The 20,000-nt window shown below is 46.1% G+C and overlaps 4 protein-coding genes and 1 long non-coding RNA gene across 10 annotated transcripts in view; 2 read left to right on the top strand and 3 right to left on the bottom strand.

Annotated features, from left to right (window-relative positions):
• The window catches only part of decr1 (2,4-dienoyl CoA reductase 1, mitochondrial), an 11,395-nt gene extending 9,664 nt beyond the window's left edge, over positions 1–1,731 (bottom strand). The window contains exons 1-2 of the mRNA XM_020626148.2: positions 1,577–1,731; positions 1–255 (exon numbers count right to left, since the gene is read on the bottom strand). Coding sequence (XP_020481804.2) covers positions 1–255; positions 1,577–1,636 — 315 coding nt within the window. The 5' untranslated portion in view covers positions 1,637–1,731. The remainder of the gene's footprint in view (positions 256–1,576) is intronic.
• A 276-nt stretch (positions 1,732–2,007) lies between these two features.
• Positions 2,008–5,421, top strand: pmvk (phosphomevalonate kinase). The gene is made up of 5 exons (XM_020660432.2): positions 2,008–2,273; positions 3,047–3,110; positions 3,177–3,329; positions 3,401–3,530; positions 4,084–5,421. The coding sequence occupies exons 1-5, from the start codon at positions 2,131–2,133 to the stop codon at positions 4,224–4,226; spliced, it is 633 nt and encodes a 210-aa protein (XP_020516088.2). The 5' UTR covers positions 2,008–2,130; the 3' UTR covers positions 4,227–5,421.
• Positions 5,300–12,110, bottom strand: LOC110004951 (tropomyosin alpha-4 chain). Of its 3 annotated transcripts, none has more exons than XM_065957588.1 (9): positions 11,529–12,110; positions 10,346–10,479; positions 10,019–10,136; positions 9,243–9,313; positions 8,262–8,337; positions 6,476–6,538; positions 6,334–6,403; positions 5,942–6,025; positions 5,300–5,875 (listed from the first exon to the last, which is right to left on the bottom strand). In XM_065957588.1, the coding sequence occupies exons 1-8, from the start codon at positions 11,661–11,663 to the stop codon at positions 5,943–5,945; spliced, it is 750 nt and encodes a 249-aa protein (XP_065813660.1). In that variant the 5' UTR covers positions 11,664–12,110; the 3' UTR covers positions 5,300–5,875; position 5,942. The 3 variants fall into 3 exon arrangements, with proteins under 3 accessions (XP_065813660.1, XP_065813658.1, XP_065813659.1); XM_065957586.1 differs by lacking the exon at positions 8,262–8,337 and adding an exon at positions 6,903–6,978 and having other exon boundaries at positions 11,529–12,075; XM_065957587.1 differs by lacking the exon at positions 8,262–8,337 and adding an exon at positions 6,903–6,978 and having other exon boundaries at positions 5,300–5,872; positions 11,529–12,075.
• On the top strand, positions 6,967–7,654 carry LOC136179769 (uncharacterized). Of its 2 annotated transcripts, none has more exons than XR_010666735.1 (3): positions 6,967–7,083; positions 7,192–7,323; positions 7,572–7,654. It is a non-coding gene; the product is annotated as an uncharacterized lncRNA (long non-coding RNA). The 2 variants fall into 2 exon arrangements; XR_010666734.1 differs by lacking the exon at positions 7,572–7,654 and adding an exon at positions 7,388–7,513 and having other exon boundaries at positions 7,192–7,291.
• A 582-nt stretch (positions 12,111–12,692) lies between the features above and the next one.
• arhgef2b (rho/rac guanine nucleotide exchange factor (GEF) 2b) overlaps positions 12,693–20,000 on the bottom strand; it is a 26,570-nt gene continuing 19,262 nt past the window's right edge. For 2 of the 3 annotated variants that reach the window (XM_065957583.1, XM_065957581.1), the window contains exons 11-22: positions 19,945–20,000; positions 19,758–19,834; positions 19,441–19,613; positions 16,173–16,240; positions 15,440–15,670; positions 15,280–15,357; positions 14,967–15,019; positions 14,697–14,738; positions 14,528–14,578; positions 14,162–14,446; positions 13,931–14,090; positions 12,693–13,833 (exon numbers count right to left, since the gene is read on the bottom strand). The exon at positions 19,945–20,000 is cut by the window's right edge and continues 193 nt beyond it. In XM_065957583.1, the coding sequence (XP_065813655.1) occupies positions 13,784–13,833; positions 13,931–14,090; positions 14,162–14,446; positions 14,528–14,578; positions 14,697–14,738; positions 14,967–15,019; positions 15,280–15,357; positions 15,440–15,670; positions 16,173–16,240; positions 19,441–19,613; positions 19,758–19,834; positions 19,945–20,000 (1,324 nt within the window). In that variant the 3' untranslated portion in view covers positions 12,693–13,783. The remainder of the gene's footprint in view (positions 13,834–13,930; positions 14,091–14,161; positions 14,447–14,527; positions 14,579–14,696; positions 14,739–14,966; positions 15,020–15,279; positions 15,358–15,439; positions 15,671–16,172; positions 16,241–19,440; positions 19,614–19,757; positions 19,835–19,944) is intronic. The other variant, XM_065957582.1, reaches the window with a different exon arrangement.

Genomic DNA, 20,000 nt, shown 5'->3' with positions numbered 1-20,000 from the left:
CTGGTTTCCGGTCTGGCTGCTGATCTCATTGGCTGTTTGCTGCAGGACATCGAGCTTCCTGCTGGCGATGACACACTGAGCCCCCAGCATGGACAGCGTGGTGGTCATGGCTCGACCCAGACCCGTCCCCCCCCCTGTGATGAACGCCACTCTGTCTTTAAAGCTTCCTGTCGGTAGCATGACGCCATCAGCCGGGGCGAAGAACCTCTGAGGGGAACCGGACTGCTGGGGCACCGGCGAGCTGTGGAACCATGACTGTAACAGAGAGAACATCTAGAGTCACAGCCACGCCTCTGATTGGTGGAGCTCACTGTTACCATGACAATGTGTCCCGCCCCTCTGCACCTTAGGCCAACATGTTTCACTAGCATGTTAGCTAGTTAGCTAGCTAACAGTAAATATGCTAATAAGCTCGTCATGCTGCAGTGAGTGTAGTTTATAAATATAATATGACATCATAACAAACACTGAAGATACTTTTAGAGGATTATGGGATGTGTAGTTTATAAATATAATATGACATCATAACAAACACTACAGATACTTTTAGAGGATTATGGGATGTGTAGTTTATAAATATAATATGACATCATAACAAACACTACAGATACTTTTAGAGGATTATGGGATGTGTAGTTTATAAATATAATATGACATCATAACAAACACTACAGATACTTTTAGAGGATTATGGGATGTGTAGTTTATAAATATAATATGACATCATAACAAACACTACAGATACTTTTAGAGGATTATGGGATGTGTAGTTTATAAATATAATATGACATCATAACAAACACTACAGATACTTTTAGAGGATTATGGGATGTGTAGTTTATAAATATAATATGACATCATAACAAACACTACAGATACTTTTAGAGGATTATGGGATGTGTAATTCCTTGACTCCGGGTGAAGATGATGCACAGTCTTGTACCTTCTGTTCTTGTAATGCCGTTTGGATGAATTGTATTATATAGAAATTATAGAAAGTGTACTATATATCAGATCTGTTGATGGTGGAGCTCTCTGATTGGTCGGATGTCTCTGACTCTTTCTAGACAATAACAGTTTTTATTTCAGCTCTGATGATAACAGACAGAGCGGCATGGAGACACTAAACATTCACATGAAACTATCATTCAAAGACATCAGAAGATATTCATCATTTAACATCTTAAAATCACTTTTTAAGATGTTTCTGTTGAAAGATGAAGGATGATATCAGTTCAAAATAATCATTCACTTTACGGACCCCTGCTGTTTCTCCTCTTTATTATTGTTGTTATTGTTATTCGAATTACTGTTGTTATTATTGTTGTTATGATGGATACAATTTGAACATTTTTCAAAATAAAAGCTTCAGAACTGCAGAAAGACGAAAATAAACAATCAGCTGTTTGATCGCGTGCACGCGCTGACAGGCACGTTCACTGAGTTCACTGGGTCAAAGTTCACACTGCAGGAGAGCGTCGTCACCTGCCAGGTGATGCTACAGCCCCTGTGTGTGTGTGTGTGTGTGTGTGTGACGTCACATTTTGGTCTCTTTATTAAATCAAAGTTTTCTCACCGACTGAAAGAAACGCGTCACTGAAGAACCCTCTGCTCTCCGGAACACGGCGGCCGCCATCTTGGTCAGGACGTGATGACGTCACGCCTGAATCATACCAACGTTAAAAAGGGTAGGATGTTTATCTCTTGAAAAACAACGAATCAGCAGGCAGAGACGGACTCGTCTCATATTTATTCAAAGTCTTTTTAGAAAGTTTCCCAAAGCCAACAAAGACTCTTTATTGATTGGTAACTGGTGTCCAATAATAACATGAATAAAGTGATGACGTCATGATATCTAACCCTAACCCATGGCAGTCGGTACCCTTTGATCTCTTCTTTATGTTTAAATATTTGAGTGTTTTCATATTTTTAATACCCCCCCCTCATTCAGCTGCAATGGTTCAGTCCAGCATGAGACGATGATCACGTGTTACCGTAAAGTGTGTAAAACACGGAAGCAGAAAGAGGATCCTGTTACTGTGGACTCCCAATGATACCGATCAAGACCGGAAGCTCCCACTTCTACCCCCAGAGTTACGGTAGGTGTCGGGCCGGTCCCACAGTCGGAACATGCTGCTGACTGACGAGCTGCAGGTCACCACACTGATGGAGGACCGAGTCTCTGGACCCGGACCTGAACCTAGACTGGTCCTGGTCTTCAGCGGGAAACGAAAGTCCGGAAAAGACTTCATTACGGACCGGATCCAGGAGCGGTGAGTCAGGGACGTGTGGAAGATTATTAAAGACCATGACCCGAGTCCATGACCCAGAATGAGTCAGGCCGACCCATCAGAGAACTCCGGTCCGGACCTGTCAGGTAGAAAAGACGCAGTGAGAACAGCTGGCTGCGTCCCATTTCTCTTCATCAGATTAGAGGGGTTAGGGGGGTTAGGGGGGTTAGGGGGGGTTAGGGGGGGTTAGGGGTTAGAAGGGTTAGGGGGGTTAGGGGGGGTTAGGGGGGTTTAGGGGGGGTTAGGGGTTAGGGGTTAGGGGGGTTAGGGGGGTTTAGGGGGGGTTAGGGGTTAGAAGGGTTAGGGGTTAGAGGGGTTAGGGGGGGTTAGAGGGGTTAGGGGGGGGTTAGGGGTTAGATGGGTTAGAGGGGTTAGGGGGGGTTAGAGGGGTTAGGGGTTAGAGTCCAGAATTAAAAATAGCTGCTCCTCCACCACCTCGTCCGGTGTCTCGAGGTACATGAGAATTAAAACGACTTGGAGGAGTGGAGTCATTCAAACTAACATATTCATCTCGACACATTGTCACAACAGGACAATAGGGGGTCCTGTTGGTCCAGTATATAGGGGGTCCTGTTGGTCCAGTATATAGGGGGTCCTGTTGGTCCAGTATATAGGGGGTCCTGTTGGTCCAGTATATAGGGGGTCCTGTTGGTCCAGTATATAGGGGGTCCTGTTGGTCCAGTATATAGGGGGTCCTGTTGGTCCAGTATATAGGGGGTCCTTTCAGGTCTATGACATAATTTCTTCTTCTACAGTTTGGGGCGGGGCGTTTGCTGCGTCCTGCGTCTGTCCGGACCTCTCAAACATCAATACGCTCAGGTGAGACCTTCAGACACACGCAGCTTGTTGCCATAGAAACAGATGTTTTACATGTTGCTTCTGTAGGAACACGGTCTGGACCTGGACCAGCTGCTGGGTCCTGGTCCCTATAAGGAGCGTTACCGTGGCGATATGATCTGTTGGGGAGAAAGCCGACGTCGTCAAGACCCCGGATTCTTCTGTCGCCTAGCAACCAGAGGAGCTCTGCAACCAGTGTGGGTATGTAACTTAAACCATCAGCGTTACCTAGCAACCATGTACCTGTAGAAACCTGCTCTGTGATTGGTCAGGTGGTGAGTGACGCACGGCGGCTGTCAGACCTGACCTGGTTCAAGTCCAGGTTTCCACAACAGACCCGAACTGTCCGGGTTCAAAGTTCAGAAGAAACACGCAGACAGAGGGGGTGGAGCTTCACTGCAGGTGAGACAACCTGTCTGTCTGCTCACCTGTCTGTCTGAACACTTGTCTGTCTGTCTGACTACTCACCTGTCTGTCTGTCTGCTCACCTGTCTGTCTGTCTGAACACCTGTCTGTCTGTCTGTCTGTCTGAACACCTGTCTGTCTGAACACCTGTCTGTCTGTCTGACTACTCACCTGTCTGTCTGTCTGAACACCTGTCTGTCTGAACACCTGTCTGTCTGACTACTCTCCTGTCTGTCTTTCTGCTCACCTGTCTGTCTGTCTGCTCACCTATATGTCTGAATACATGTCTGTCTGTCTGTCTGCTCACCTGTCTGTCTGTCTGAACACCTGTCTGTCTGTCTGACTACTCTCCTGTCTGTCTGTCTGTCTGACTACTTACCTGTCTGTCTGTCTGCTCACCTGTCTGTCTGTCTGAACACCTGTCTGTCTGACTACTCTCCTGTCTGTCTGTCTGAACACCTGTCTGTCTGTCTGACAACTCTCCTGTCTGTCTGTCTGCTCACCTGTCTGTCTGAACACCTGCCTGTCTGCTCACCTGTCTGTCTCTCAGGTGTGGATGATGCAGAGTCAGAGTGCGGCCTTGACAGCGGCGTTGAATTTGATTGGATCATCACTAACGAGGTCAACGCCCCCTCGTTAGAAGAGCAGCTGCAGCCAATCCTGAAGCTTGCGGAGGAATCAGCTGTTCTTTAAACCGGAGTCTGCAAAGGATGATGGGAGATTCTCACCTGGACTTTGATGCTGTGAATTATTCTTTAGACGTTTGTAAACAGTTTGTTTGTTTTCCAGCAGCTGTAAACAAACAAACATCGAGTGACTCACCTGAGAAACATTAAAAACCTTTTACCTTTAAAACCTGGTTCAGGTTCTGAATGAGTTTTTTTTGACCTCAGAGTCTGAACAGGTGAGCTTTTAATATAACAAGACAATAATGATGACATCACTCAGGTGAGAACAGGAGGCGTATCCTCACTGATGATCATTTTATACTTTATTTTTTTGAAATGTTCTTTTTATGAGGAACAGCAGAGAATAATTTAATTTAGACTTTTTTTTTTTAAATATCAGCTTTAAAATGTGAATTTACAGAAGATTTTATCATTCAGACTAAAGAAGTAAACAATAAGAAAAACAATTACTTGTTGATATCTATGTTCTGTTGCTCCCAACCTTCAGTCCCTTTTTAGAAATGGGATGAATTTGCAGAACAGGTCTTACCATGTTCCACCAAGAGGTGATGTGAAGGACAGTCACTGTGCAGGCAGCTCTGAGTCTGAGAGAACATCATAATACAGTCATCAAGGATGACCATATTTTCTCTTCTATCATTAAATATGAAACATTATCAATATATGAACCTGATGTTTTATCTCCTGCTGGTTTTCATTAAGTTTATATTCCCTTTCTTATTACATGTGTTGATCAGCTGTCACTTTAATGTTGTCTGAGATAATAATGAAGCAGAGAGCTGGATGAAGTTACCTTCAAGCACATTTCTCTAAACATCTTTACCTCTGGCTACCAAACAGTAAACATGATCAGACAGGATGTTTAACTTTGAATCTTTCCACAGTGTTTTCACGGGAAAATCCCTTCCCAAACTGTTTATTCTGTAGAGCTTCAAAACTCAGGAATGCCCCCTTGTGGACAAATGAGTAGTAGGTAGTCAAACTTGTTGGGACTTAGGGGTATGACATCATAAATGTGTCAACACACCTGTAAGGATGAACAGAAACTTGAAGAAAAGAAAACACACTGAGTCATGATGGATCTACAAACCAGTGATGGTGCTTTTATTTTATAAAATCTGCTCTGTCTCAAGAGTTATTACAATATGCTATGACATCATCACTGTGTGGCTTTAGAATAAAAACTTTGTTAAACTTTATTTGTTCATTGTTGTTAATGGGGGGGTGTATCTGGGCTGAGATTGGCTTGTGGTCTGCCATGTGTGGCAGTGGAATGCCTTGCTATGATTGGCCACTATAAACCACACCCCCTGCAACAGGAATAATAAACGATTGGCTAGGAGACAAACCGTTCAAACACTCATTGTTAGTCGTTAATGAACGAGGGAATGGCTGTAAGTCGCTGTTAAACATCCTGCACCTCCTCACACCTCCTCCATTTAATACTGAGGAGGGGGATGGCACTATTAGTGGGTGAGGAGAGGGGGGGAGGGGTTAATCAAACACTCCAAATCCAGAGGAGCAGGAATCATTAAGAAAGAGGAAATAAAGAAGCAGTAATGTTCACCCCGAGCGGGGGGGGGGGGTCAACTGGAGCAAGGGGAGGAATGTTTTGGCCACAAAGACTCTGACAGCAGTCGGGGGGGGGGGGGGGGGGGGGGGGGGGGGGGGGGGGGGGGGGGGGGGGGGGGGGGGGGGGGGGGGGGGGGGGGGGGGGGGTTCAGCATGAGTTTAGCTCCTCCATGTAGTTATGCAAAGTCTCCTGCAGCTGTGCGTTGGCGTTTCTGGCTGAAGTCAAAGCGTCTGCAAACAGAACATCGACAACAGTCACTCGAGGACAAATAAGCCCCGCCTTTAATCAGCTAGTCCCGCCCCAATCAGCTAGTCCCACCTTTAATGAGCTAGTCCAGCCCTCAATCAGAAAGTCCCACCCCCAATCAGCTAGTCCCACCTTCAATCAGCTAGTCCCACCTTCAATCAGCTAGTCCCACCTTCAATCAGCTAGTCCCACCTTCAATCAGCTAGTCCCACCTTCAATCAGATAGTCCCACCCAACAACCAACCAAGTCTTGCTGTCCAATCAGAAGGCAGGACTGTCCTGCTAATCTCACCTTGCAAGCTGTCGATGGTTTTCTCCAGGCTAACCTTGCTACGCTCCGTAGTGTCTGCTCTGGATTCCGCCTGGAACAGGAAGTTTACAGGTGACAAACAGGAAGTGATGTTAAAGTCACATAAATAAAAGTATGATCTCACCTCCTTCAGTTTGCCGCTCAGCTGTTTGATCTCCTTTTCGTATATGTCCTCCTTCAACGAATACTAAGAGATAGAGAGACAGCCAATCAGAGAACCAGGCGTACTGATCAGCCAATGAGCTACTCCCTACACACAACCCCTCCGTCTGCAACACGGGGGGTCTGCCATATTTAGGCCGTCCCAAACCAATGGGGGGGTGGGGGGGTCGTTATGGAGGAGGCAACCTGTAAGTTCTGTGCCTCCAAACACTGCTCCATTTAATATCATCATCCAGACGTTAACAACTTTAAATGTGAATCTGAGGATCAAAGAGGGTTGGTTTGAAAAAGGCCCTAAGCGTCAGTCACCTGACTGATAATAGCACCTGCTTCAGGTGTGGGTTTCTCCTCCCTGATCTACAGGTGAAAACATTAAGTCCTCCTCCTACCTTCTCTGCCTGGGCCTCCATTGACTTTGAACTAGTGAAGACATTTTTCAGCTCCTCCTCCATCGCTCGACTCTTACTGCACAGACAGAGGCACAGGTTGTCAAGAAAGGTGTGCTGAGTCATGGTGTATCAGACAGACAGACAGGTGTGCTGAGTCATGGTGTATCAGACAGACAGACAGGTGTGCTGAGTCATGGTGTATCAGACAGACAGACAGGTGTGCTGAGTCATGGTGTATCAGACAGACAGACAGGTGTGCTGAGTCATGGTGTATCAGACAGACAGACAGGTGTGCTGAGTCATGGTGTGTCAGTCAGACAGGTGTGCTGAGTCATGGTGTGTCAGACAGACAGGTGTGCTGAGTCATGGTGTATCAGACAGACAGACAGGTGTGCTGAGTCATGGTGTGTCAGTCAGACAGGTGTGCTGAGTCATGGTGTGTCAGTCAGACAGGTGTGCTGAGTCATGGTGTGTCAGACAGACAGGTGTGCTGAGTCATGGTGTGTCAGACAGACAGGTGTTGATTTATGGTGTGTCAGACGGGTGTGCTGAGTCATGGTGTGTCAGACAGACAGGTGTTGATTTATGGTGTGTCAGACAGGTGTGCTGAGTCATGGTGTATCAGACAGACAGGTGTACTGAGTCATGGTGTATCAGACAGACAGACAGGTGTGCTGAGTCATGGTGTATCAGACAGACAGACAGGTGTGCTGAGTCATGGTGTGTCAGACAGACAGGTGTGCTGAGTCATGTGTGTCAGACAGACAGGTGTTGAGTCATGGTGTGTCAGACAGACAGGTGTTGAGTCATGGTGTGTCAGACAGACAGGTGTGCTGAGTCATGGTGTGTCAGACAGACAGGTGTGCTGAGTCATGGTGTGTCAGATGGGTGTGCTGAGTCATGGTGTGTCAGACAGACAGGTGTTGAGTCATGGTGTGTTAGACAGACAGGTGTGCTGAGTCAAGGTGTGTCAGACAGACAGGTGTGCTGAGTCATGGTGTGTCAGACAGACAGGTGTGTACTGTGTGTAGTTGTACATATTGTATTATCATGTTAAACTGATATTTAGAGACTCAGGATCTGTGGACATGAATTCAGTGAGAGAGGGCAGAGAGGTGCTGCTACCTCTCCAGCTAACATACTTTGGTCCAGGACTTGAACCCGCGACCCTCTGGTTCCCAACCCGAGTCCCTACTGAGCTAGTTTGTTTTAGTTTTTTTGAAGTTTAGTGTCGGCAGCAGGGAAAGCCATGCAGAGTGCAGCAGGAGGAGGAGCTGAAGCAGAAGGTCAGAGGTCAGGTGAGGCAGGAGGAGCTCTGATTGGTTGACAGGAGGTTGGAGGTCAGGTGACCTTCAGTACCTTGTCCTCAGATGCCTGCAGGCTCTTCAGTGATTGGTCGAAACTTCTCAACTGCTCCTCCAACCTTCGAACCTTACTGTTAGACACGTGGACAGACAGACAGGTGGACAGACAGACAGGTGGACAGACAGAGAGGTGGACAGAGAGGTGGACAGACAGACAGGTGGACAGAGAGGTGGACAGACAGACAGGTGGACAGAGAGGTGGACAGACAGACAGAGAGGTGGACAGACAGACAGACAGGTGGACAGAGAGGTGGACAGACAGACAGGTGGACAGAGAGGTGGACAGACAGACAGAGAGGTGGACAGACAGGAAGCAGGACGTGCAGCAGCAGCAACATGTTTCCATGGAAACAGACAGGAAGAGAAAGATGGATGCAGAAGGATTAGCTCTGTAAGTGAAGGAGTGTGACATCACGATGAGGTCATCAGTATGACATCCAGTGTTTCCCATTAATTACCTCAACTGTGGCGGCCGCTCACATTAAAATGTTCTCTGGTACTGTAAGTATTTTAACACTATTCATCACATGAAGATCTTTTACCCCCCCTGACCCCTGACCCCTGACCCCCCACCTCTTCGTCACCCTCCTGTGTGTATTCACTGAATGAAGCTACAGCCCAGACAGGTATCAATGTCTGTCTCTCTCTCTACCTGTCTGTCTCTGCCCATCTGTCTCTCTACCCATCTGTCTCTCTACTACCCGTCTGTCTCTCTACCTGCCTGTTTGTCTCTCTACTACCCGTCTGTCTCTCTACCTGCCTGTTTGTCTCTCTACTACCCATCTGTCTCTCTACCTGCCTGTTTGTCTCTCTACTACCCGTCTGTCTCTCTACCCGTCTGTCTCTCTACCTGCCTGTTTGTCTCTCTACTGCCCATCTGTCTGGCTAAGCAGCTCATGCTGTAAGAAGCAGACATGCACAGGTGTGTGTGTGTGTGTGTGTGTGTGTGTGTGTGTGTGTGTGTGTGTGTGTGTACCTCTCTGCGTGCTCAGCTCTCTCTTCAGCTCGTTCCAGATCTCCCTCCAACATCGTCAGTTTACGAGCCACCTGGGACAAACACAACCATCAGATTAAAATGAAGAGCTCAGCCATCAGCCACACATCGATGATGTCATCAAACATCGATGATGTCATCAAACATCCACGATGTCATCAAACATCCACGATGTCATCAAACATCCACGATGTCATCAAACATCCACGATGTAGTGAACACACCATTTTGTAGTGCTGTGAGTGTGGTCATACCCTGAAGTCCACTCAATGTATCCCACAATGCATTGTGAAAAGTAGTGTACAACCAATGGTCCCTATCCAAGTAATATATCCCATCATGCATTGCGGTTCAAAGATTTTTATGAGCAGAGACACGTTTGACTTGACCACCACTAGTGTAGTGTACTGTGTGTAGTGTACTGTGTGTAGTGTACTGTGTGTAGTGTACTGTGTGTAGTGTACTGTGTGTAGTGTACTGTGTCTAGTGTAGTGTACTGTGTGTAGTGTACTGTGTGTAGTGTACTGTGTCTAGTGTAGTGTACTGTGTGTAGTGTACTGTGTGTAGTGTACTGTGTGTAGTGTACTGTGTGTAGTGTACTGTGTGTAGTGTAGTGTAGTGTACTGTGTGTAGTGTACTGTGTGTAGTGTACTGTACTGTGTGTAGTGTACTGTGTGTAGTGTACTGTGTGTAGTGTACTGTACTGTGTGTAGTGTACTGTGTGTAGTGTACTGTGTGTAGTGTACTGTGTGTATTACCTCCTCATACTTGCGGTCCGCCTCCTCTGCGATCAGTTTGGCTTCTCTCAGGTGAACCTCAAGTTGCTCCATCTTCTCCTCATCCTTCAGAGCCCTGTTCTCTATCACCTTCATCCCCCTGACACACACACACACACACACACACACACACACACACACACACACACACACACACACACACACACACACACACACACACACACACACACACACACACACACACACACACACACACACACACACACACACACACACACACACACACACACACGAAATGAGACAGGAACATACTAGCAGAGATCGTTGTGTGTCTCAGGTGAGTCTTACCTTTCGCTCTCGTCTGCAGACTTCTCCACCTCGTCCAGTTTCTGCAGGGCGGTGGTCAGGCGGTCCTGGGCTCGGTCAAGGTTCTCCTCGCTGAGCTGCAGACGACGACCCAGAGCCGTCACCTCCGCCTCCGCCTGCAACATACAGAGAATCAATGTACAGGTGTGTGCACCTCCTCTCTACACGTACAGGTGTGTGTACCTCCTCTCTACACGTACAGGTGTGTGCACCTCCTCTCTACACGTACAGGTGTGTGCACCTCCTCTCTACACGTACAGGTGTGTGCACCTCCTCTCTACACGTACAGGTGTGTGCACCTCCTCTCTACACGTACAGGTGTGTGCACCTCCTCTCTACACGTACAGGTGTGTGCACCTCCTCTCTACACGTACAGGTGTGTGTACCTCCTCTCTCTACAGGTGTGTGTACCTCCTCTCTCTACAGGTGTGTGTACCTCCTCTCTACACGTACAGGTGTGTGTACCTCCTCTCTCTACAGGTGTGTGTACCTCCTCTCTCTACAGGTGTGTGCACCTCCTCTCTACACGTACAGGTGTGTGCACCTCCTCTCTACACGTACAGGTGTGTGCACCTCCTCTCTACACGTACAGGTGTGTGCACCTCCTCTCTACACGTACAGGTGTGTGTACCTCCTCTCTCTACAGGTGTGTGTACCTCCTCTCTACACGTACAGGTGTGTGCACCTCCTCTCTACACGTACAGGTGTGTGCACCTCCTCTCTACACGTACAGGTGTGTGCACCTCCTCTCTACACGTACAGGTGTGTGCACCTCCTCTCTACACGTACAGGTGTGTGCACCTCCTCTCTACACGTACAGGTGTGTGTACCTCCTCTCTCTACAGGTGTGTGTACCTCCTCTCTCTACAGGTGTGTGCACCTCCTCTCTACACGTACAGGTGTGTGTACCTCCTCTCTACACGTACAGGTGTGTGTACCTCCTCTCTCTACAGGTGTGTGTACCTCCTCTCTCTACACAGGTGTGTGTACCTCCTCTCTCTACAGGTGTGTGTACCTCCTCTCTCTACAGGTGTGTGTACCTCCTCTCTCTACAGGTGTGTGTACCTCCTCTCTACACAGGTGTGTGTACCTCCTCTCTCTACAGGTGTGTGTACCTCCTCTCTCTACAGGTGTGTGTACCTCCTCTCTCTACAGGTGTGTGTACCTCCTCTCTGCTCCTCTTCTCCTTGTCCACCTCCGACTGCAGTTTCTCCGCCCTCTCCTCCGCCTCCTCCGCCTGCTCCTGCAGGACTTTGATCTTCTTCTTCACAGCATCGATGCTGTTCAGTCCTCCACTCATCTTCTTCTGCTGAAGGACAAACAGTCAGCTGGTGAGCGTACAGGTGTACGCTGCATACTAACCCGACCTTTGGTCATTAGCAACATATTTAACTTCGGGTCATGTGACACATTCGTGGTGCGAGCTGGTGTAACTGAACGATGTGTTCAGGTGACTTTTGTTACGTTGTTAAATTGTTCTCATGGCCAGAGGGCTCGTCAGCGCCCCCCTCTGAGCCGGAGGGTCACTAACACGAGGCGGTGCCACTTCCTTACTGAATGAATCAGAACTCTGCAGGAGCCAATCAGCTGAGAGCAGACAGGAAGTGACACCGATGTGTTGGCCGATGTGAGGTTCTGTTGACTTGTTGATTATTAAACATGAATGATCGATTAATTTATATAAAAACATCAAACTCTGAGCTGAGTTTGATGTTTTTATTTATTAGTGAAAGTTTAATTTCAATAACTCTGATAAAGTAGCATCATGAAGAACATTATAAACAGAGTTAGCATGTTAGCTCCTGATGCTAACAGCGGCACCGCCCCGTTAGCATGCTCACTGAGCTCACAGCTGACAGACACCAGGTGAGCTGTACCTGAGGATTATTCTCACCTGCCTGAGTAGAGATGAAAGCAAACCTGCGGCTCGAGCCCGACTTCACCTGCACCGTCACTTCCCTTTGAGCAGGTAGGCTGACTAGCCGTTAGCAGCTAACTGAGCTAACTTCCGGGTTTTAACCTGAATAAAGTGTTTTATCAGTAACGTTGGATTAAAGTCGCGGGCAGACGGCGGCTCGGTGACTCTCTGATGTTCCTCTCTGCTCCGGTCTGTCCGGTCCTGCTACTCGGATCTATTCAGACAACTCCCTAATAGGACGACACCCACTTCCGGGTTAAGTTCCCTCCACCGGAAGTGACGAAGTACCAGGACTCTACCAGATTAAAAGTAGGTCAGCGCAGAGTTTAAACGGCTTCATCTGAAGTCATTGACTTTTATAAAAGATTACATCAAGTCAAACACTTAGAGGATGAAAAAAAGGACAAAATACTCACTGCGACTGTTTTATTATTATTTAAATTTTTACTTCATAAAATAATAATGTATAATAAAGTTATAATCAGAGCGATGACGTACAGAAATAAAAACCTACAGCACGCTGTCCAGCTGATTAGAATAATCAAGAGCACACGACACAACGACAACAAACATTTACAGATTCATGATCAATATTTTTACACAAATTAACTTCAGTCAAATGTTTTAAAGGTTCGGAGTAAAAAGTACTTTAGAAGTTCTTCAGATTTTACTTTGACTCTGGTTTCAGTCTGAACTTTGGACATCTGTCAAACATGAAAACATCACAGAGCGAGCATCTGTCCTAACAGAGGATCTTTGTGTCGACAGGTTTTTAGTGCAGGTGATGGTAAAAGAGTTCATTTCATCCAGCATCAGATAAGAGTCAGTGATCGTTGGTTTCCATGGAAACGTTGGTTCCTTCAGTTTAAAGAGCTGAGCTGATCCTCACGTTTTATTCTGAAATTCGTTTATTTAACTTTTATTTTTACTTCATAGTTTGTAACAGCTGCTGCTGTCCATCATCACATTACAGTTCTGCTCTGCAGATTAAAGTGTTTAGGTTAAAATATCATCAGAGTTAACGTTTCTATAAAAACATCCTCAAACCAGCTGATTGGTTAAAACCAACCAGGAAGTCACAATACGTTCAGATTCTATACAGATACATGCTAACATGCTAACAGACAGCAGGGATGCTTTCTGTCCATTCACCCCCTCCCCCCCTCGCCTACCACAGTTTATGATGATAAACTGATGTCATAATCATATATAAACTGTTTTAAATGAAATGTAGTGTGATGACTATCAATGTAGCTTAATCACTCAGACCCCCCCCCCTTAAACTTTCCAGCTGATGTTATGATGTAAACAGGTCATATTTAGAAATCCCTTCAGGAACAAATGATGACAGCACGTCAGATATCAGGATATGACATAATATCCAGCTCAAACTTTCACAATAAAAGTCTGACAGTCTAATCAGTCTTCTGTCCCTGTTTGTCTGTGACATCTCCATGACATCACGGTGACATCACGGTGACATCACTGGCAGAGGTGTCATGTTAGGTGGGATCAGCTCCACACTCGCTCTCCTCTGGGATGTCCTGCAGGTCTGAATGGGCAGATCACAGGTTACCATGGAGATGACAAAAATAACAGAAAAATCAAAATGACTTTAAGGATAAAAACTATTAGCGAGTTGTTCTGACCTCTGGGGCTGTCAGAGCGAGGAGAGATCCTCATCATCTCCAATCCCTCCTCCTCATGTTCTTCCTGTACACCGTCTAATTGGTCGACAGGATCCTGGACGGCCAATGGGGCTAGGGGGCAGGGCTCCTGTTCCCTGCTGCCACGCCTCCTGCTCACCTGCTGACACAGACTCTTTAGTTAGAGTTGATCGTGGGTAAGTTCATCCTGTTTAAGGTGAACTCCTAACTCACCTGTTCTTTCTTGATGCCATCACTGATCTCTCCATTGCTTTTGTTCCTGCTGCCTGACTCCACCCCCTCTCCACCAGGCTCCTCCCTCCTCAGACGCAGTCGTGTCACTTCCTCCTGCAGCAGCCCCACCTGTCGCCGCAGCAGCTCCGCCTCTCCGCTGGAGTCCATACCTGCGTCCCGGGACATGGATCGACTGAGTCGTGGCGGGGCAGGGCCAGAGGTAGAGAAAGAGGCACCTGTTGTGACTGACAGCTCCAGGATCGAGTCCTGACGAATCACAGCAGCCTAGGGGCGGAGTTTATAAGTATCTAGGTGAGATGTTGTACTTCAGTTCACAGGTAATATGCTAATAATATGATAAGGTACCTGCAGAGCGTGCAGGTGTGTGCTCAGACTGATCAATCGCTGACAGATCCCCTACGGAGAGGACAGGTGATAATGAGTAACCTAAGCTCTGATTGGACAGACATGACATCATATGACAGTTTGAGGGAGCAGGCAGGTGAGACATCTGGAACACAGGTTAGATGGTTACCTGGCCGAGCGTTCCCTCCTGCAGCTGGTTTCCGTTTCTGTCCTAAAAGAAAACCAAACCCACCAAATCCATCAGTTTACAACCTGTAACACCTGTTTCCATGGAAACCCCAAAGTCTAGACACCGTGAGTAAAGCATGAACACATCATTGATTATTATCAATTAGAAAAGGATCGTCCCGCTTGTTGACATTTTATTTTTCATGTTTGACAACAAAGCTGACAGTTTGACCTGCTGTGTTTTTAAATAAAGTTACAGGTGAAGACTTACCTGTGAGGAGCTCTTTGAGCCGACAGAACCGTTCAGAGAACCAGAGTCACCATCTGAGAGGAAGAAAGACACATGAAGATCGACAGGTGAATGTTTAAACACCTGATCATCTGTCAAACTCTACAGGGCAGCATTATTCTACACAGCACAGATACCTGTCTGCTGATCACACCTGTCTACTTATTACACCTGTCTACTGATCACACTTTTCTACTTATTACACCTGTCTACTTATCACACCTGTCTACTTATCACACCTGTCTACTTATCACACCTGTCTACTTATTACACCTGTCAGGTAAGGGTGACTCACTGCTCAGCTCCTGGTTGCCGTTGGTTACAGTGGATTTCTGGATGTTGGAGTCGAGCAGCAGCTCCGTCAGTCTGTCCACTGAAATCATCAAGAAACACAGAGATTTGGTTCAGTGCCATCCTGAGGTTGATTTCACAAGACAGGGAAAACAAACACTGACCTTCAGCGATGGAGGCACTGAGGAGCGGCTCAGCCTGAGGAGCATGAGGAGTGTCGGCTCTGAACAGGTTCCTGCAGGAGGAGGAGGAGGTCCTTGAGGAGGAGGTGCTGAGGTCCAAACCATCTTCTTCATCTGTTGTGCCTCTTCCTGTTGCCTCCACCAGGTCCGAAAACAGAGTGACCCGCTCCTGCAGGAGCTCCAGCACCTCCCTGTCCTTCTGCTGGATGTCAGCTGGAGGAGCAGGAGGGGGGTAGAGAGGGGGGTAGAAACGTTGAATTAGGCTGACATGGAAAAGTGGAGGAAAACTTCAGACAACAAAACATGGGTATAAATGATCCAGGTCTAGGAATTATAAACATTTCAAATAAACCAATGCCTATCAGCTTGCACCTTTTTTTCACCCACTAGGCCACACACGTTGGCCTATTTGAAATGTTTCTAGCTTATCACTTAAAAGCCTTTTATATTTAACCTGGATCATTTATACACATGGTTTCTGGTCTGAGTGTAAGTATTCCCTTCATGAGCACAGGTGGTTTGAGGGGTACCAGGAGCGCTCCTGCTGTCCCTCCTTCTCATGGACCAGATTCTTTTTAAAATAACCTTTGACGACAGAAACAGGAGCAGTAAAAGGAGGTGCAGACAGGGAAAGGGAGGAGGAGGAGTTAAAGTAAGAGGAAGAGAACAAAGGGATGAGGTGTAAGAAGAGGTGCAGGTAAAGGAGGGTGGTTACCTCTGAGTCTGCGCAGTAAAGCTTTGTCTTCAGTCTCGATGAGCGGGAAGTCCTGTCTGGACGGACAACTGCAGACGACAACAACAACACTGAGTACAACACACTGTACTACACACTGTACTACACACTGCACTACACACTGCACTACACACTGAGTAATACACACTGCACTACACACTGTATTAAACACTGTACTTCTCACTGTACTACACACTGCACTACACACTGAGTAATACACACTGCACTACACACTGAGTAATACATACTGTACTACACAGTGTACTACACACTGTACTTCTCACTGTACTACACACTGCACTACACACTGAGTAATACATACTGTACTACACAGTGTACGACACACTGCACTACACACTGTATTAAACACTGTACTACACAGTGTACTACACACTGTATTGAACACTGTACTACACAGTGTACTACACACTGTACTACACACTGCACTACACACTGTACTACACATACTACACTACACTACACTACACACTGCACTACACACTGTACTACACACTATATTAATCACTGTACTACACACTGTACTATGCACTGTACTACACACTGAGTACAACACACTGTACTACACACTGTAATACATACTGTACTACACATACTACACCCTGCACTACACACTGCACTACACACTGTATTACACACAGTACTACACACTGCACTACACACTGAGTAATACAAACTGTACTACACACTGCACTACACACTGTATTACACACTGCACTACACACTGCACTACACACTGTATTACACACTGCACTACACACTGCACTACACACTGTATTACACACTGCACTACACACTGTATTAAACACTGTACTACACACTGTACTACACAGTGTACTACACACTGCACTACACACTGAGTAATACACAATGTACTACACATACTACACACTGTATTAAACACTGTACTACACAGTGTACTACACACTGCACTACACACTGAGTAATACACACTGTACTACAAATACTACACACTGCACTAAACACTACTACACACTGTACTACACATACTACACACTGTAGTACACACTGCACTACTCATTGTATTACACACAGTACTACACACTGCACTACACTGCACTACACACTGTACTACACATACTACACACTGCACTACACGGTGTACTACACACTGCACTACACACTGTACTACACAGAGTACTACACACTGTAATACATACTGTACTACACATACTACACCCTGCACTACACACTGTATTACACACCGTACTACACACTGCACTACACACTGAGTAATACACACTGTACTACACACTGCACTACACACTGTACTATACACTATATTACACACTGTACTTTGTATTACACTGTACTACACATACGACACACTGCACTACACACTGTACTACACACTGTGCTACACATACTACACACTGTACTACACATACTACACACTGTATTACACACAGTACTACACACTGCACTACACACTGAGTAATACACACTGTACTACACATACTACACACTGCATTAAACACTGTACTACACACTGTATTAAACACTGTACTACACACTGCACTACACTACACACTGCACTACACACTGTACTACACACTGTACTACACATACTACACTACACACTGCACTACACACTGTACTACACATACTACACTACACACTGCACTACACACTGTACTACACGCTGCACTACACACTGCACTACACACTGTATTACACACCGTACTACACACTGCACTACACACTGAGTAATACACACTGTACTACACACTGCACTACACACTGTACTACACGCTGCACTACACACTGCACTACACACTGTATTACACACCGTACTACACACTGCACTACACACTGAGTAATACACACTGTACTACACACTGTATTAAACACTGTACTACACACTGCACTACACACTGTATTAAAAACTGTACTACACACTGCACTACATACTGTACTACACACTGTACTATACACTGTATTACACACTGTACTACACAGTGTACTACACACTGAGTAATACACACTGTACTACACGTACTACACACTGCACTACACTTTGTATTACACACTGTGCTACACATACTACACACTGCACTACACATAATACACACTGTAATACACACTGCACTACACTTCGTATTACACACAGTACTACACACTGCACTACACACTGTACTACACATACTGCACTACACACTATATTAAACACTGTATTGAACACTGTACTACACACTGCACTACACACTGTATTAAACACTGTACTACACACTGTATTAAACACTGTACTACACATACGACACACTGTAATAAACACTGCACTACACTTCGTATTACACACAGTACTACACACTGCACTACACACTGTACTACACATACTGCACTACACACTGCACTACACACTGCACTACACACTGTATTAAACACTGTACTTCTCACTGTACTACACACTGTACTACACACTGAGTAATACACACTGTACTACACACTGCACTACACACTGTATTAAACACTGTACTACACACTGTATTAAACACTGTACTTCTCACTGTACTACACACTGCACTACACACTGAGTAATACACACTGTACTACACACTGCACTACACACTGTATTAAACACTGTACTACACACTGCACTACACACTGTACTACACACTGTATTACACACTGCACTACACTTTGTATTACACACTGTACTACACATACGACACACTGCACTACACACTGTACTACACACTGTGCTACACATACTACACACTGTAATACACACTGCACTACACTTTGTATTACACACTGCACTACACACTGAGTAATACACACTGTACTAAACACTGTACTACACACTGCACTACACACTGTACTACTCACTGTGTTAAACACAGTACTACACAGTGTACTACACACTGCACTACACACTGTACTACACATACTACACTACACACTGCACTACACACTGTACTACACACTATATTAAACACTGCACTACACACTGTATTACACACTGAGTATTACACACTGTACTACACACTGCCCTACACACTGAGTACAACACACTGTACTACACACTGTATTACACACTGAGTACTACACACTGTATTAAACACTGCACTACACATACTACAAACTGCGCTACACACTGAGTAATACACACTGTACTACACATACTACACGTACTACACTACACACAGTTGTTCATATATCACGTTGCACAGTTCTTCTGTCAGTCCTTTATAAAGTTCTGCTGTCTGACCTCTGTGCAGCCTGTAGGATTCGGGTCTTCCAGGTCTTTCGATCGTCTTTGGAGGTAGCATACAGCTCGTACATCTCAGGGGGGGTGGAGTCACTGAGCAGGTACATCCCACGCTCCTGATTGGCTATATCTCTGACAATCAAGTTGTTGAGGGACACCACTGGAGACTTGTCCTGAGAGAGATCATTAGAGAAAGGAAGGAACAGATGTGACCAGGTATGACCAGGTATAGGCTGGTGCTAGCAGGTGTGAGCAAGTAAAGGAGGATGATAGCAATTGATAGCTGGTATGTGCAGGTGTTAGCAGGTGTCACTCACCAGTGAAGCAAAGGTGAACTTCTGATCTTTCTCCTGAAGAAAAACCAAGATGTCTGACATCAGCAGAACCTGTACGTCTGGAGACAAACACACAGAGGCGTGTCAGCAGGTGTTAGCTCTGCCCACAAAGTTTAGTGTGCCATCACAGCAGGTTAACATGTACAACAGATAATGCAGTGTCATTTACCTTTCATCCTGGAGCCCTGCACCTTCCAGAGGATTGTCCCGTCATGGATGAGCCTC

The sequence above is a fragment of the Labrus bergylta genome, chromosome 8, assembly GCF_963930695.1.
Source record: "Labrus bergylta chromosome 8, fLabBer1.1, whole genome shotgun sequence".
Lineage (NCBI taxonomy): Eukaryota > Metazoa > Chordata > Actinopteri > Labriformes > Labridae > Labrus > Labrus bergylta.
The sequence above is the reverse complement of the archived record's forward strand: the minus strand, read 5'-3'. Positions and strand labels throughout refer to the sequence as shown.